The sequence below is a fragment of the Salmo trutta genome, chromosome 14 (assembly GCF_901001165.1).
Source record: "Salmo trutta chromosome 14, fSalTru1.1, whole genome shotgun sequence".
In the NCBI taxonomy this organism is placed as follows: Eukaryota; Metazoa; Chordata; class Actinopteri; order Salmoniformes; family Salmonidae; genus Salmo; species Salmo trutta.
Genome location: NC_042970.1, coordinates 72367813 through 72381976, shown reverse-complemented (window position 1 = coordinate 72381976; position 14164 = coordinate 72367813). Strand labels below are relative to the sequence as shown.

The window sequence follows — 14164 nt, the reverse complement described above, 5'->3', positions numbered from 1 at the left end:
CAACTAAGGTATTTGGGCCAGTTGTGACGCTTTCTGAGGCATTTTGGGTTGCTGCTTCTGCTGAGGCACGGGAGTCGAATGCTTCACCTAAAGTATTTGGGCCAGTCATGACGCTTGATGAAGCGTTATACCTTAGGTGAAGCAACTGGCCACTTGGGCCAGTTGCCACCCTTGCCGAGGCATTATGGGTGGCCGCTTCCGCTGCCGAGGCATTATGGGTGGCCGCTTGCGCGGCACTGTGGCCAATAGCTTCTGCTGCCGAGGCACTGTGGCCAGTAACTTCACCTAAGGTATTTGGGCCAGTCGTGGCGCTTGCTGAGGCATTGTGGGTGGCTGCTTCTGCTGCCAAGGCATGGGATCCGGTTGCTCCACCTAAAGTATTTGGGCCAGTCCTGACGCTTGCTGAGGTATTATGGGTGGCTGCTTCGCCTTCCGAGGCAGGGGAGCCGGTAGCTTCCGCTGCATTGTGGCTGGTTCCTTTTAATTTATTTTGGGGAATATATCTATAATTACCTATGAAAGAAAAGAAAGTTTCAAATCGTAAAATGCCAGCATTTGAAGTTCTGGGATTCATACAGTGTTATTTTTACTGAATTAAATGTGTAGAACAAAACACACCTTTAGGTGGAGGATAACAGGTTATCCCTCCAATTAGCAGGCAACAAATCCAAGAAATTCTAAAGAAAAAGATCCTAGTCAGTTAAATACAGCTACCTGTAAAACATGGAAAACAAACTAGAGCCATACAACTTACCTCAAAGACATTTCAAAACTCACAGCCATTTTTCTCATCAAACCTCAGTATTCAGAACTAATGGTAGCCAGAAGCTTTACCAGGAGATCCCTGATATTGTATCTGATTGTCTTTTTTTGCTGCGCCTTACAAAGGAATCCTAGACCCTTCTAATCTGGCTGGTTAATTAGGTACATCTGCAAGCCACTGAACATAATTTCCATTGGTCCAATGTCCCAATTGAGATTAGGTGCGCTTGATTTCATTCAGCTGGTGTGCTGGAGGGTTTGCGCATCATGGACAAATCCAATGGTTTTAAAGAGTGAACTCTACCTACCCATTGCACTGGGTGAGCTTAATCAAGCGCACCTTTTATATCATGCTAATTAAGATCCTGCCAGGGGTTTTGCAGGTCCAACCTCAGTGGTCCGGTAGAAGTGTGTTGTGCAAAAATATATTTTAGATTTTTCAAAGTAGCCTCACTTTGCCTTGATGACAGCTTTGCACACTCTTGACATTCTCTCAACCAGCTTCACCTGGAATGCTTTTCCAACAGTCTTGAAGGAGTTCCCACATTTGCTGAGCACTTGTTGGCTGCTTTTCTTTCACTCTATGGTCCAACTCATGCCAAATCATCTCAATTGGGTTGAGGTCGGGTGATTGTGGAGGCCTGGTCATCTGATGCAGCACTCCATCACTCTCCTTCTTGGTCAAATAGACCTTACACAGCCTGGAGGTGTGTTGGGTCATTGTCCTATAGAAAAACAAACGATAGTCCCACTAAGCGCAAACCAGATGGGATGGTGTATAGCTACATAATGTTGTGGTAGCCAGTGTGCCTTGAATTCTAAATAAATCACAGACCGGGTCACCAGCAAAGCACCCCCACACCATCACACCTCGTCGTCCATGCTTCATGGTGGGAACCAGACATGCGGAGATCATCCGTTCACCTACTCTGCATCTCACAAAGACACGGCGGTTGGAACCACAAATCTGAAATTTGGACTCATCAGACCAAAGGACAGATTTCCACCGGTCTAATGTCCATTGCTCGTGTTTCTTGGCCCAAGCAAGTCTCTTCTTATTGGTGTCTTTGGGTAGTGGTTTCTTTGCAGCAATTCGACCACGAAGGCCTGATTCATGCAGTCTCCTCTGAACAGTTGATGTTGAGATGTGTCTGATACTTGACCTCTGTGAAGCATTTATTTGGGCTGCAATTTTTGAGTCTGGTAACTCTCATGAACTTATCCTCTTCCGCAGAGGCAACTCTGGGTCTTCCTTTCCTGTGGCGGTCCTCACGACAGCCAGTTTCATCATAGCTCTTGATGCACTTGAAGAAACTTTCAGTTCTTGAAATGTTCCTGACTGTCGTTTCCCTTTGCTTATTTGAATGGTTCTCACCATAATATGGACTTGGTCTTTTACCAAATAGGGCTTATCTTTTGTATACCACCCCTACCTTGTCACAACACAACTGACGCATTAAGAAGGAAAGAAACTCCACAAATGAACTTTTTACAAGGCATACCTGTTAATTAAAATGCAAGTGTGTGCAAAGCTGTCATCAAGGCAAAGCGTGGCTACTTTGAAGAATCTCAAATATAAAATATATTTAGATTTTTTTAGCACTTTTTTTGGTTACTACATGATTCCATATGTGACTCACCACCTGGTTTCCATCTTATGTAGTAAAATGTGAAATTGTGTAATTTTACATCTGCTAAAAGTAGAGACTCAGAGCTCCAAAATGGTATATCATACACTGCATTTGAGGAACAATGGGAAAGTAATTCTGCTTTGACAGTTGATCAACTTTTAATCTCACTTTTGAGAAAATCACCTTTGAATGTTTTGGTATCTAGTTTAGAGCTCTTCTATGGCTACACCCACTCAGCATCGTTCACACCCTCTTAATAAGCTTTAGCCCCACCCATCCAACATAATGGATCCATTTAAGGGCTGAATTCTCATACTACGCAGTTAGATTAATAATTGGTTAAGAAAAAGGTACATGTTTGAAGACCGTCTGTACAGAATATATTTGTTAATTGATAGGTTAAACCGTTCCAGGCATTGTAAAAATTAAATACACCGAATCCATTCTATAGGAGCCTGTGGTACAATAAATAGACTAGGAGGAATGGGCTACAGGTGAAGAGTATTGAGGCACGTCAAAGTAAAAGGCCCATCAAAATCCAGTTGAAGCTAGAAAGTTTTGAATGGGCTGCGTCTCAATCCACAGCATCTGCCTGTCGCCCTTACGCATCTGCGGACAGGGGCCGATCTACAGTGGTGTTCGTCAGACACCCCAAAAAGCAGTCTCAAAAACATCTATAGCGTCAGAAAGGTTTGTTCTACAAACTATGACCATTATGGAAATTTGACTCCCGAGCATAGTTACATTTCCCTCTATGACCCCACAATTGTAAGACGCATCTGAAAGTGACCCATACAAACAGGAGTATGGAGGTAGATGTGCCAACAGGGGTCAAAGTGTCCAAAATAACATTTGAGCCATCACCTAGATATGGAACAGACACTTCTAAACTGATTTGACTCTTTGCCATTTGAGGTATGGGCTATAGTTTAACATGCTGACCAGACCGCACACGTGCACCGCAAAATGAATTTAGAAATCCATGTTATTCAATTATTGCACCCGCACTGCTCACGCGTGCCAGTGAACGTCTGCGATGGGCTATAATAGAACTCGTTTCCATTTGATGCAGATCGCGCTGAATGTATTGCCTCTCCCATCTCATTGGTTTATAAAAGCAGGAACCCACGTGCCATCTCATTGGTTATACCCACGTGGGTGATTGAAAGACACTGTTTTGCAGTCGTCATGGTAATACTATGAAAGTTGATGCGATCACCATATAAGTTCAAAGATGAAAGTCTGGAAGGAGAGATGACTAGAAATGAGTCGTGTGGATTAATTGTCAGAGTAGACAAACTTGTGCATTTCAGGTAACTCAATGTTTATATCCCAGGACAAGTTAGCAAGTGCAAGCTAACTAGTTAAATTGCCATACATGTTATATGCTTTGTGACCTGTCCCCAAATTAATTGGTTCAGAGTTTGTTTTGATATTTTAACCTGTGTGTCATGATCGCGTTTGGTGTAGGGGACAAAATACATTTTTTGCGCTGTAGCGCACACGCAGCCGGTTTGGGTTCCGTGTGAGGCCAAACGCAAGTTTGAAGCCAAGAGGTCACTCAATTCTAATAGCTAAATGAGCCATGTCTGACCATCTATAAACAATTCCCTATATGTTAGCTTACTCACCAACAGCTTATACTGAGGTTGAAGACAGTCTCACTGTATACAATGCATGCCTACATCTAAAGTATGAACATATGAGGAATGTCTGACAAATAACCCCTTGACAAATGCTCTTATGTAGACCCAAGCTTGTATTTTGAACAACCAGTAGCAAAGGTGAAGATTAGAAGGCCAAAGAATTAACTGAAGAGCAGTCATTTTTACTACAGAATGCACACCACCTGTTCTCAATTAGCAAGCAATGGACACGAGAACCATTATTTCAAAGAGACAAGTAAAATTGTTTATTGATTCCATCACGCTAGAGTAGCAAGAGCACCAGCAACTTCCTGGTCGAAACAAAAGCAGAAAGAAATGCAAACAGTGTCAGCAACACAAAATATTAAGTAACCAATATCAAAAACAATTCTCACCATTAGAGCTTCTAGAGGATGAATCCATTACATTGTCCTGTTGATAGATATATGGTTAGTACAAAGGACTTCAAATTCAGAGAGCAAAGTTCAGAGCAGGTTAAAGTTAACCATTACCTTGCAGAATCCTTCACTAGTGGTGGATATATGCTTGGTGCACCAATGCCAACATAACTGTCCTTGGGAGCATTTCCACTGTCAACAGGCATAGCCTCCCTAGGAGTGTAGCGGGTTTGGGAGAAGACAGTTCTGCCACTCTCGTAGTGCGATTTGGAACTGTAGGAATAGATTGGGATGACACCCAACTGTTCAACGATTCTGGCCTGAGAGCTACCAGAGGCACCATCTTCAGTGCTTTCGTAGTGCTTCTGCTGAGACATTGGGGCCAGTTGCTTCTGGGGCATTTGAGCTACATGCCATAATAGCTGAGGCATAGGGGTCAGTTGCTGCTGTGGCATGGCAGTGTGTTGCTTCCGCTGCTGGGACATTTGAGCTGGATACCTCACTTGCTGGGGTATGGTGGCCGGTTCGTTCTGCTGTGGTTCAGCAGCCGATTGCTTCTGCGGTATTTGAGCTGGTTGCCACTCTTGCTGAGGCATGTCGGTCAGTTGCTTCTGCGGTAGAGGCATGGAGGCCAGTTGCTGCTGGGACATTTGAGCTGGATACCACACTTGCTGGGATACGGCAGTCGGTTGCTCCTGCGGTAGAGGCGTGGAGGCCGGTTGCTTCTGCTGCTGGGGAAATTGAGCTGGATGCCACTCTTGCTTAGTTATGGCGGTCAGTTCCTTCTGCTGCCGAGTTGCAGCGGCTTGTTGCTTCTGGACCATTTTAGCTGGATACCACACGTCGTGAGTCTGCTGGGGCATAGGGGCCGGTTGCTTCTGCGCCAGATGCCACACTTGCTGAAGCATGGCAGACGGTTGCTTACGCTGCTGGGGAATTTGAGCCATTTGCCACAGTTGTTGAGGTATGGCAGTCAGTTCCTTCTGCGCTAGATGCATAGGGGCTGGTTGCTTCTGCTCCTGGGGAAATTGATCTGAATGCCACACTTGCTGAGGCATGGTGGTCAGTTCAATTTGCTGCTGAGGTTCAGTAGCTGGTTGCTTTTGTTGCTGAGGCATTTGAGCTGGATGCCACACTTGCGGGGGCATGATGGCCAGTTGCTTCTGCGGTTGAGGCATTGGGGCTGGTTGCTTCTGCAGCATGGTGGCCAGTTGTTTCTGCTGCTGGGGAATGTGAGCTGGATACCACACTTGCTGGGGCATGGAGGTTGGTTGCGTCTGCAGCATTTGAGGTGGATGCCACTCTTGCTGGGGTATGGTGGCCTGGTTCGTTGTGCTGTGGTTCAGCAGCCGGTTGCTTCTGCGGTATTTGAGCCGTTTGCCACAGTTGTTGGGGTATGGCAGTCAGTTCCTTCTGTGCTAGACGCAGAGGGGCTGGTTGCTTCTGCTCCTGGGGAAATTGATCTGGATGCCACACTTGCTGAGGTGGCTGGGGCATGGCTTCCGGTTCAATTTGCTGCCGAGGTTCAGTAGCTGGTTGCTTTTGCTGCTGAGGCATTTGAGCTGGATGCCACACTTGCTGAGGTGGCTGGGGAATGGAGGTCGGTTCAATTTGCTGCTGAGGTTCAGTAGCTGGTTGCTTTTGCTGCTGAGGCATTTGAGCTGGATGCCACACTTGCTGAGGTGGCTGGGGAATGGAGGTCGGTTCAATTTGCTGCTGAGGTTCAGCGGCCGGTTGCTTCTGCATCTGGGGCTTTTGAGCTGGATACACTGGTTGCTGGGGCATGGTGGTCGGTTGCTTCTGCGGCATGGAGGCCAGATGCTTCTGAGGCATTTGAGCTTACCGCCATACTTGCTGAGGTATGGCAGTAAGTTCCTTCCGTGGTAAAGGCGTTAGGGCTGGTTGCTTCTGCTGCTGGGGAAATTGAGCTGGATGCCACTCTTGCTTAGTTATAGCGTTCAGTTCCTTCTGCCGCCGAGTTGCAGCGGCTTGTTGCTTCTGGACCATTTTAGCTGGATACCACACATCGTGAGGCATCTGGGGCATGGTGGCCGGTTGCTTATGCTGCTGGGGCATTTGCGCAGACTGCCACAGTTGTGATGGAATGGCAGTCAGTTCCTTCTGCGGTTGACGCATAGGGACATGTTGCTTCTGGGGAAATTGAGCTGGATGCCACACTTGCTGAAGAAGCTGGGGCATGGCGGACAGTTCTTTCTGCTGCTGAGGTTCAGTGGCTGGTTGCTTTTGTTGATTGGGCATTTGAGCTGGATGCCACACTTGCTGGGACATGGTGGCCGGTTGCTTCTGCAGTGGAGGCATTGGGGCTGGTTGCTTCTGCTGCATTTGAGCTGGATACCATGCTTGCCGGGGCATAGCTGTTGGTTGTTTCTGCAGTATAGGAATTGGAGCCAGTTGCTTCTGGGGCATGGTGGTCAGTTCCTTCTGCTGCTGGGGAACTTGTACTGGATACCACACTTGCTGAGGTAGCTGGGGTATGGAGGCCTGTTCCTTCTGATGCTGAAGTTCAGTTGCTGGTTGCTTCTGGGGCATTTGAGCTGGATACAACACTGCTTGAGGCTGCTTAGGATAACTGGCCGGTAGAGTCTGCTGTTGGGTCATGGCTGCCGGTTGCTTTTCCTGCTGGGGCATTTGAGCTGGATACCACATTTTCTGAGGTGCCTGGGGCATGGGGACCAGTTGCTTTTGCAGGATGGCGGCCGGATGTTTCTGTTGCTCTTCGGTCAGCTGCGCTTGCATTTGAGCTGTTGGAGAGTTGTAATTACCATATCCTTTAGACCTAAGTGAGCCTGCATAGAGACATGCTGCATTAGAACCTAGTGCAGGATACCCATCACCTAGATTAGAAAAAAAGAGAAAAATAGTAAAATGCCAGCCTTTGAAATTTCCAATAATTAATGTGTAGAAACTCACTTGATGTAGAACAGGTTATCCCTCCAATTAGCAGGCAACAAAGCCAAGAAACTCTTAGGAAAAAAGAAAGTCTGTTAGAAACATAACTACCTGTAACACCTGATGGACAAGGGAAACAAACTTAATCAATACTTTTAAAAACCTACCTGAAAGCGATTCCAATCATCACAGCCATTTTGCACCTCAAAACCTCCCCAGTAATCAGAACTAATGGCCGGTATAAGCCCTAGTATATCTCTTTTGTTGTATTTGGCAGGTGTTTTGGTTGCTCCTTTTAAACAAATCCCAGACCCTTCTAACGTCATTGGCTAATTAAGGACAGCTGTAAGCCCCTGAACTACATTTGATTCCTAAATCCAAATTGACCCCTAAATCCTACACCCTGGCCTAAACACTTCTGTGAAGCAGAAATGATTGAATAGGTATAAGCAATACGGCCACAATTGCATCCAGACTATCAGAAGGCAAGGTGAAGCAATTACCATATTGCTTTAACCTATCTGATTGTTTCAAATGCCCATAAGTGACTAAGTGGTAGGTGTAGGGGCTAGGGGTTGATTTGGAATTCAGAAATTTACTCAGGTGTGGTTGATTCTCTAATTGAGTTCCTGACAGGTTCGACAGCCCTTACTCTAAAGCACGCTTCAATCTCATTACACGGAGGGCCGAGTGTCTGTGGGTTTTCGCTCCTTCCTTGTACTTGATTGCTGAATTAAGGCCACTAATTCCTCCCCTCACCTACAGTAGTTGTCTAGGTCTTAATTGAAAGGAAAAAACTAAAACCTACAGACACTAGGCCCTCCATGGAATGAGTTTGACACCCCTGATCTAAAGTAGGAAACACATTTTGTCTTGGCACTTCATTGATAGGTTTAAATTCTTGCTTGTACAAAATTCACTTGGTTCATTTGAAGATTAGAGGCTAAAGGAGCCGTTAGGCACCATTATTTTACACATGCCTTCTTTTAAACAGTGTGTTTCATTCAGCATAGCAACAGTAGATGGTTAACATGTTTCAGTTGCACATAGTGCAACATCTTGGACAAATTCTGATTTCAGACAGACACCAATTAAACACTCATGTTATGCTTTTGATGATCTGAGTCTTTAATTTTTCAGAGGCAAACATACAGTAGGGCTCGTTTGAGTGGTAAGGCTAAAGCAACTGACTGTAGACTAAAGTCAACAAGTAAAGTCAGGAGAGGTGCATCTGCGACAACCGAAATTCGGATACTAATGTCGTTTTCCAACAGCAAGGCTCAGATCACCATGGCAGTGTTGCCATTGTTTATAAAAGGTTTCCTTTATAATGTAAAAAAACATGTCTCCAACATCCACTCACAAACTGAAATAATTACTGTGTGCATTATACAATCAATAAATGAGAGAGAATTGCAGCACATGAATTGCAGCAAATTGGTTCCTGTTTCAGTCATGTTTTTGTTCGCGTGGGTCAAACAAAAACACTAATGATTGGTTGACAATGGAGCCCCCACATGACAGGTGATGGCTACAGGATGAAGTTGGTGAAGAGCCATTGCAGAAACTTGGCGTTTCTGCAGATTTTTGTAAAGTTCATGCAGTCGACATATAGACTCACGTCGGAAATGTTTTATCCCCAGAACACAACACACTTTGAAAGGCGGTGACCAACAATTGTCACCGACTTGACAATAGTGATCAGCTCGAAGGTGCCCACTATCTCCATAAAATGTCTCCCTCATGTGGATGAAATAAAACACAAGACAACAACCCATCTCATCATCCTCTGACTGTCTACCCTCTTTTGTGGAAGCATTTTTTTCCAATGTTGTCTCAACTTTGATTGCAGTACACATCCACAAACACATAAACTCGAATGCAACTGTTTAGATAGCTATGCATATATCTCCAGCCCCCTTAAATCTGCAAATAGTGTTTTCCCTATTCCAACTGGTGTTTCCGCTTTGCATTCCATCCCTGATAATTATACTTGATTCCAAGTCTGTGCCTTGAAAATTCCCATCTCCTTTTCTTCTCCTGTTTCTTTCAGCACAGCAGGCAGACAATCTGTTCTTTCTTCTGGTCTTTTATATTCACCCCAATGCTCCAATCCTTCTTTACTTTATTATACAGCCCTTCATGTCTAGGAATCTGCACTAACTCCCCTCTTCCACTGCTGTGGGCTGGCCTACTGTAACTGGAACGCAAATGTATGTCACTTAAATCAGACCTGGGTTCAAATACTATTTAAAATAATTCAATTAATTTCACATACATTCAAAATAAGTATTCTGATCTTTAATTTGAAAAGATAAGTAGTTAAATGTTTTGACGTATTTGGAAATACACTTGGAAAGTGTTTGAAAAACTCAAATTCACACACTCAAATGCAATAAATTAAGTATTAGAAAATACTGTCCAATAATACAATTTGTATTATAACCCAGATATTATAACCCACATACTGAAATACACGTTTTTGAACTCAAGTCTGTACTTAAATATAGCATTTGCATGAAAATACACAAATATGTATTGTGTTGTAGTATACTGCATCATATTCTGTTCTATATGTTGTTTCTTTGTGATTGCATTTGAAATCCTCAACTGTTATTTTTTCTGAAGACAGATTGGTTTATATCTTGTGAAAATTTGCTGTCCAAGTATTTGTAATGCGAGTCAAGCAGGTGATTTCTGATGGAAATGTTGGACGGTTGCTTCTGCCGAGTCATTGTGGCTGGTTGCTTCTGTTGCTTAGGCACGAGAGCCGTTTGCTTCACCCAAGGTATTAGCGGCAGTCGTCACACTTGCTGAGGCGTTGTGGTTGGTTGCTTCTGCCGAGGCATTGTGGACGGTTGCTTCTGCTGAAGAGGCATGCGAGCCCGTTCCTTTTGTTGCTGGGACATAGGAGCAGGTTCCTTTTAATGAAGTGTGGAGAATATATCTATAATTTACCTTGGAAACAAAGACAAAAAGTAAAAAATAGTAAAATGCCAGAATTTGAAGTCATATGAACTATACAAATGTTTTATTAACTTAATTAATTTGTGTATAACAAACACCTTTGGGTGTAGGATAACAGGTTATCCCTCCAATGAATAGATCAATTGAAGGTCAGAATTCTCATAATATGCAGTTAGTGAATGATTTCAGCAACAGTACTTGGTTTAGAAAAATGTACACGTTCAAAGACGATCTGTTGTGTGTAGAGATTATATGATCTGGCGTACAGCAGGTCAGCCGCCAGGGGGAGACTCGTTCGAGGCCTGGTGACAGACGGAGTATACATCATGGGGCGATGGCTCCATCTGCTGGACGTGCCCGGTCTCGACGGGCACTCCGCCTACACAACAGATCGTCTTTGAACGTGTACATTTTTCTAAACCAAGTACTGTTGCTGAAAAAACACCTGGGAGCCAGAAATCTTTCTGGTTGAGAGGGGGTCAAATACTTTTTTCCCTCATTAAAATGCAAATCAATTTACAACATTTTTGACATGCTTTTTCTGGATTTTTTTGTTGTTATTCTGTCTCTCACTGTTCAAATAAACCTACCTTTAAAATTATAGACAGATCATTTCTTTGTCAGTGGGCAAACGTACAAAATCAGCAGGGGATCAAATACTTTTTTCCATCACTGTACGTGAGAACCGTTCTTCAGCTGGCCCACACCCACCTGTTGGGGGCACACCTGGAAATGGAGAAGATCCGGGAACGGATCGCCGCCCGGTTGCACTGACCTGGGATGAGGAGGTCCGTGGAAGACTACTGTCGCAGCTGCCCGGAGTGTCAACTCCCGGCCCCGAAAGCCCACTTCCGAAGCCCATTGGTCCCCCTACCGATCATCGGGGTGCCCTTTGAACGCATCGCCATGGACATAGTGGGACCCCTGGTAAAAACAGCACGAGGACACCGGTACATCCTGGTGATAGTAGATTATGCCACCCGGTATCCCGAGGCCATTCCACTACGGGCGGCGGTATCCAAGGGAATCGCCCGGGAGCTGTTCCACCTCTTTAGCTGGGTGGGCATCCTGAACGAGATCTTGACAGACCAAGGTACGGAGTTTATGTCCCGCCTCATGAAAGAGTTGTGTGCCCTCCTGCAGATCAAGCAGATCCGGACCTCCATTTTTCACCAGCAGACGGATGGGCTCATTGAGCGCTTTAATAAAATGCTCAAAAAGATGCTGTGGAAGGTCATCGAGCAGGACGGGAAGAACTGGGACCAGCTACTAGCCCACCTAATATTCTCAATCCGAGAAGTACCCCAGTCCTCCACTGGGTTTTCCCCGTTCTAACTCCTCTATGGGAGGAGGCCACGCGGCCTACTGGACATTGCAAAGGAGGTGTGGGAAGCCCAACTGACCCCATTACGCAGCGTGGTAGAGCACGTGGACGATGAGGGAGCGGATGACAGCCATATGGCCTGTTGTGAGGGAACATATGGAGAAGGCCCAACGCGCCCAGGTCTACAGTCGGGGAGCCCAGCCCTGAGAATTCCAGGTGGGAGACAGGGTGCTGGTCTTAATACCCACAGCCGAAAGTAAGTTCCTGGCAACATGGCACGGACCATACGATGTGGTCGAAAAGATGGGACCTGTCAGTTACCGCGTACGGCAACCGGGGAGACGGAAATCTCAGATTTACCACGTGAACGTGTTGAAGAAGTGGCACGAGAGGACAGCCTTGGCCGTGTTATGGTCGGGACCCAGGATGCCAACGGGACCAGTGGTGGTCCCGAGCAATGAGGACCTCGACCCGGCCCAGAAGCAAGAGCTTAGGGAGCTTGTCGATCGGAACACAGAGGTGTTCTCCGAGAAGCTGGGCCGCACGACCCTCATTGAACACCACATCCGTACCCGACCCGGCGAAACGGTACAAAAGAGGCCATATTGGATTTCGGCGGCCCGAAGGAAGGCCGTGAAACAGGAAGTGGAGGCTATGCTGAGGATGGGGGTCGTTGAAGAGTTCCACAGTGCATGGTGCAGCCCCATCGTGTTCGTGCCCAAAACCGGACGGTAGCCTCCGCTTCTGTAACGATTTCCGGGGGGTAAACGACATCAGCTTGTTCGACGCATATCCCATGTCGAGGGTGGACGAGCTCATCGACCGATTGGGAAAGGCCCGGTACATCAGCACCCTTGACCTGACCAAAGGATATTGGCAGGTACTGTTGGCAGCCTCCTCCCGGGAGAAGACGGCGTTTTCGACACCAGACCGGTTGTATCAGTACCGGGTGCTCCCGTTCGGTCTCCACAGAGCCCCGCCCACATTCCAGCGGCTGATGAACGAAGTACTTCGACCCCACCAGCAGTACACAGCGGCCTATTTGGATGACATCATCATCCACAACCAAGGTTGCGATGAGCACTTGACGCGCATCCAGGCGGTGCTGGATGTGCTTAGACAAGCCGGGTTGACCACGAACCCCAAGAAGTGCAAACTAGGTTTCGAGGAATTGGAGTACCTGGGGTATTTGATCAGATGCGGGACATCAAGCCCCAGGAGATGAAGGTTCATGCGGTGCGTGACTGGGCCGTTCAACGCACCAAGACACAGGTCAAGTACTTCCTGGGACTGGCAGGATACTATAGCCGATTTATCCCAAACTTTGCGGCTCTAGCTTACCCCCTCACGGATCTAACCAGGGTCCGCCTCCCGAAAACAGTGAAATGGACGAACAAGATAGAAGCGGCATTCAGCCGTCTGAAGGAAGCGCTGTGCTCCCATCCGATTCTCGTAACGCCCGACTTCCAGGTGCCGATGGTGGTCTAGATGGATGCGTGTGATACGGGACTAGGCGCCGTTCTGTCCCAGATACACGATGTGGAGGAGCACCCCATCATGTACATCAGCAGAAAGTTGGTTCCTAGAGAGAATTAGTAGGCGATCGAATAAACCCCCACTTCCTTCCATTCTGCTAGCAAACGTGCAATCTTTGGAAAATAAAATAGATGACCTACACGGAAGATTAAACTACCAACAGGACATTCAAAACTGTAATATCTTATGCTTCACGGAGTCGTGGCTGAACGACAACATTATCAACATACAGCTGGCTATCCGGCACGATAGAACAGCGGCGTCTGGTAAGACCAGGGACGGTGGACTATGTATTTTTGTAAATAACAACTGGTGCACGATATCTAAGGAAGTCTCGAGCTATTGCTCGCCTGAGGTAGAATATCTCATGATAAGCTGTAGACCACACTATCTACCTAGTAGCTTCGTAGCTGTCTACATACCACCACAGACTGAGGCTGGCACTAAGACTGCATTGAATGAGCTGTATTCTGCCATAAGCAAACAGGAAAACGCTCACCGGGAGACGACGCTCCTAGTAGCCGGGGACTTGAATGCAGGGAAACTTAAATCCATCTTACCAAATTTCTATCAGCATGTTAAATGTGCAACCAGAGGGAAAAAAAGCTCTGGACCACCTTTACTCCACACACAGAGACGCACACAAAGCTCTCCCTCACCCTCCATTTGGCAAATCTGACCATAATTCTATCCTCCTGATTCCTGCTTACAAGCTCAAATTTAAGCAGGAAACACCAGTGACTTGATCAATAAAAAAGTGGTCAGATGAAGCAGCTGCTAAGCTACAGGACTGTTTTGCTAGCACAGACTGGAATATGTTCAGGTATTCCTCCGATGACATTGAGGAGTACACCACATCCGACACTGGCTTCATCAATAAGTGCATAAATGACGTCGTCCCCACAGTGACCGTACGTACATACCCCAACCAGAAGCCATGGATTACAGGCAACATCTGCACTGAGCTAAAGGCTAGAGGTGCCGCTTTCA

General features: G+C 46.2%; 1 protein-coding gene and 1 long non-coding RNA gene across 2 annotated transcripts; both read right to left on the bottom strand.

The window, feature by feature from the left end:
* Positions 1-492: 492 nt before the first annotated feature.
* LOC115207140 (uncharacterized) lies at positions 493-888 on the bottom strand. The gene is made up of 3 exons (XR_003880931.1): positions 755-888; positions 619-677; positions 493-513 (listed from the first exon to the last, which is right to left on the bottom strand). It is a non-coding gene; the product is annotated as an uncharacterized LOC115207140 (long non-coding RNA).
* Positions 889-4547: 3659 nt separating this feature from the next.
* LOC115147866 (transcription factor SPT20 homolog) lies at positions 4548-7625 on the bottom strand. The gene is made up of 5 exons (XM_029690133.1): positions 7515-7625; positions 7369-7421; positions 6368-7292; positions 5912-6277; positions 4548-5739 (listed from the first exon to the last, which is right to left on the bottom strand). Exons 1-5 carry the CDS (start codon positions 7541-7543, stop codon positions 4548-4550), a joined length of 2565 nt encoding a protein of 854 aa, XP_029545993.1. The 5' UTR covers positions 7544-7625.
* Between the last annotated feature and the right edge of the window lie 6539 nt (positions 7626-14164).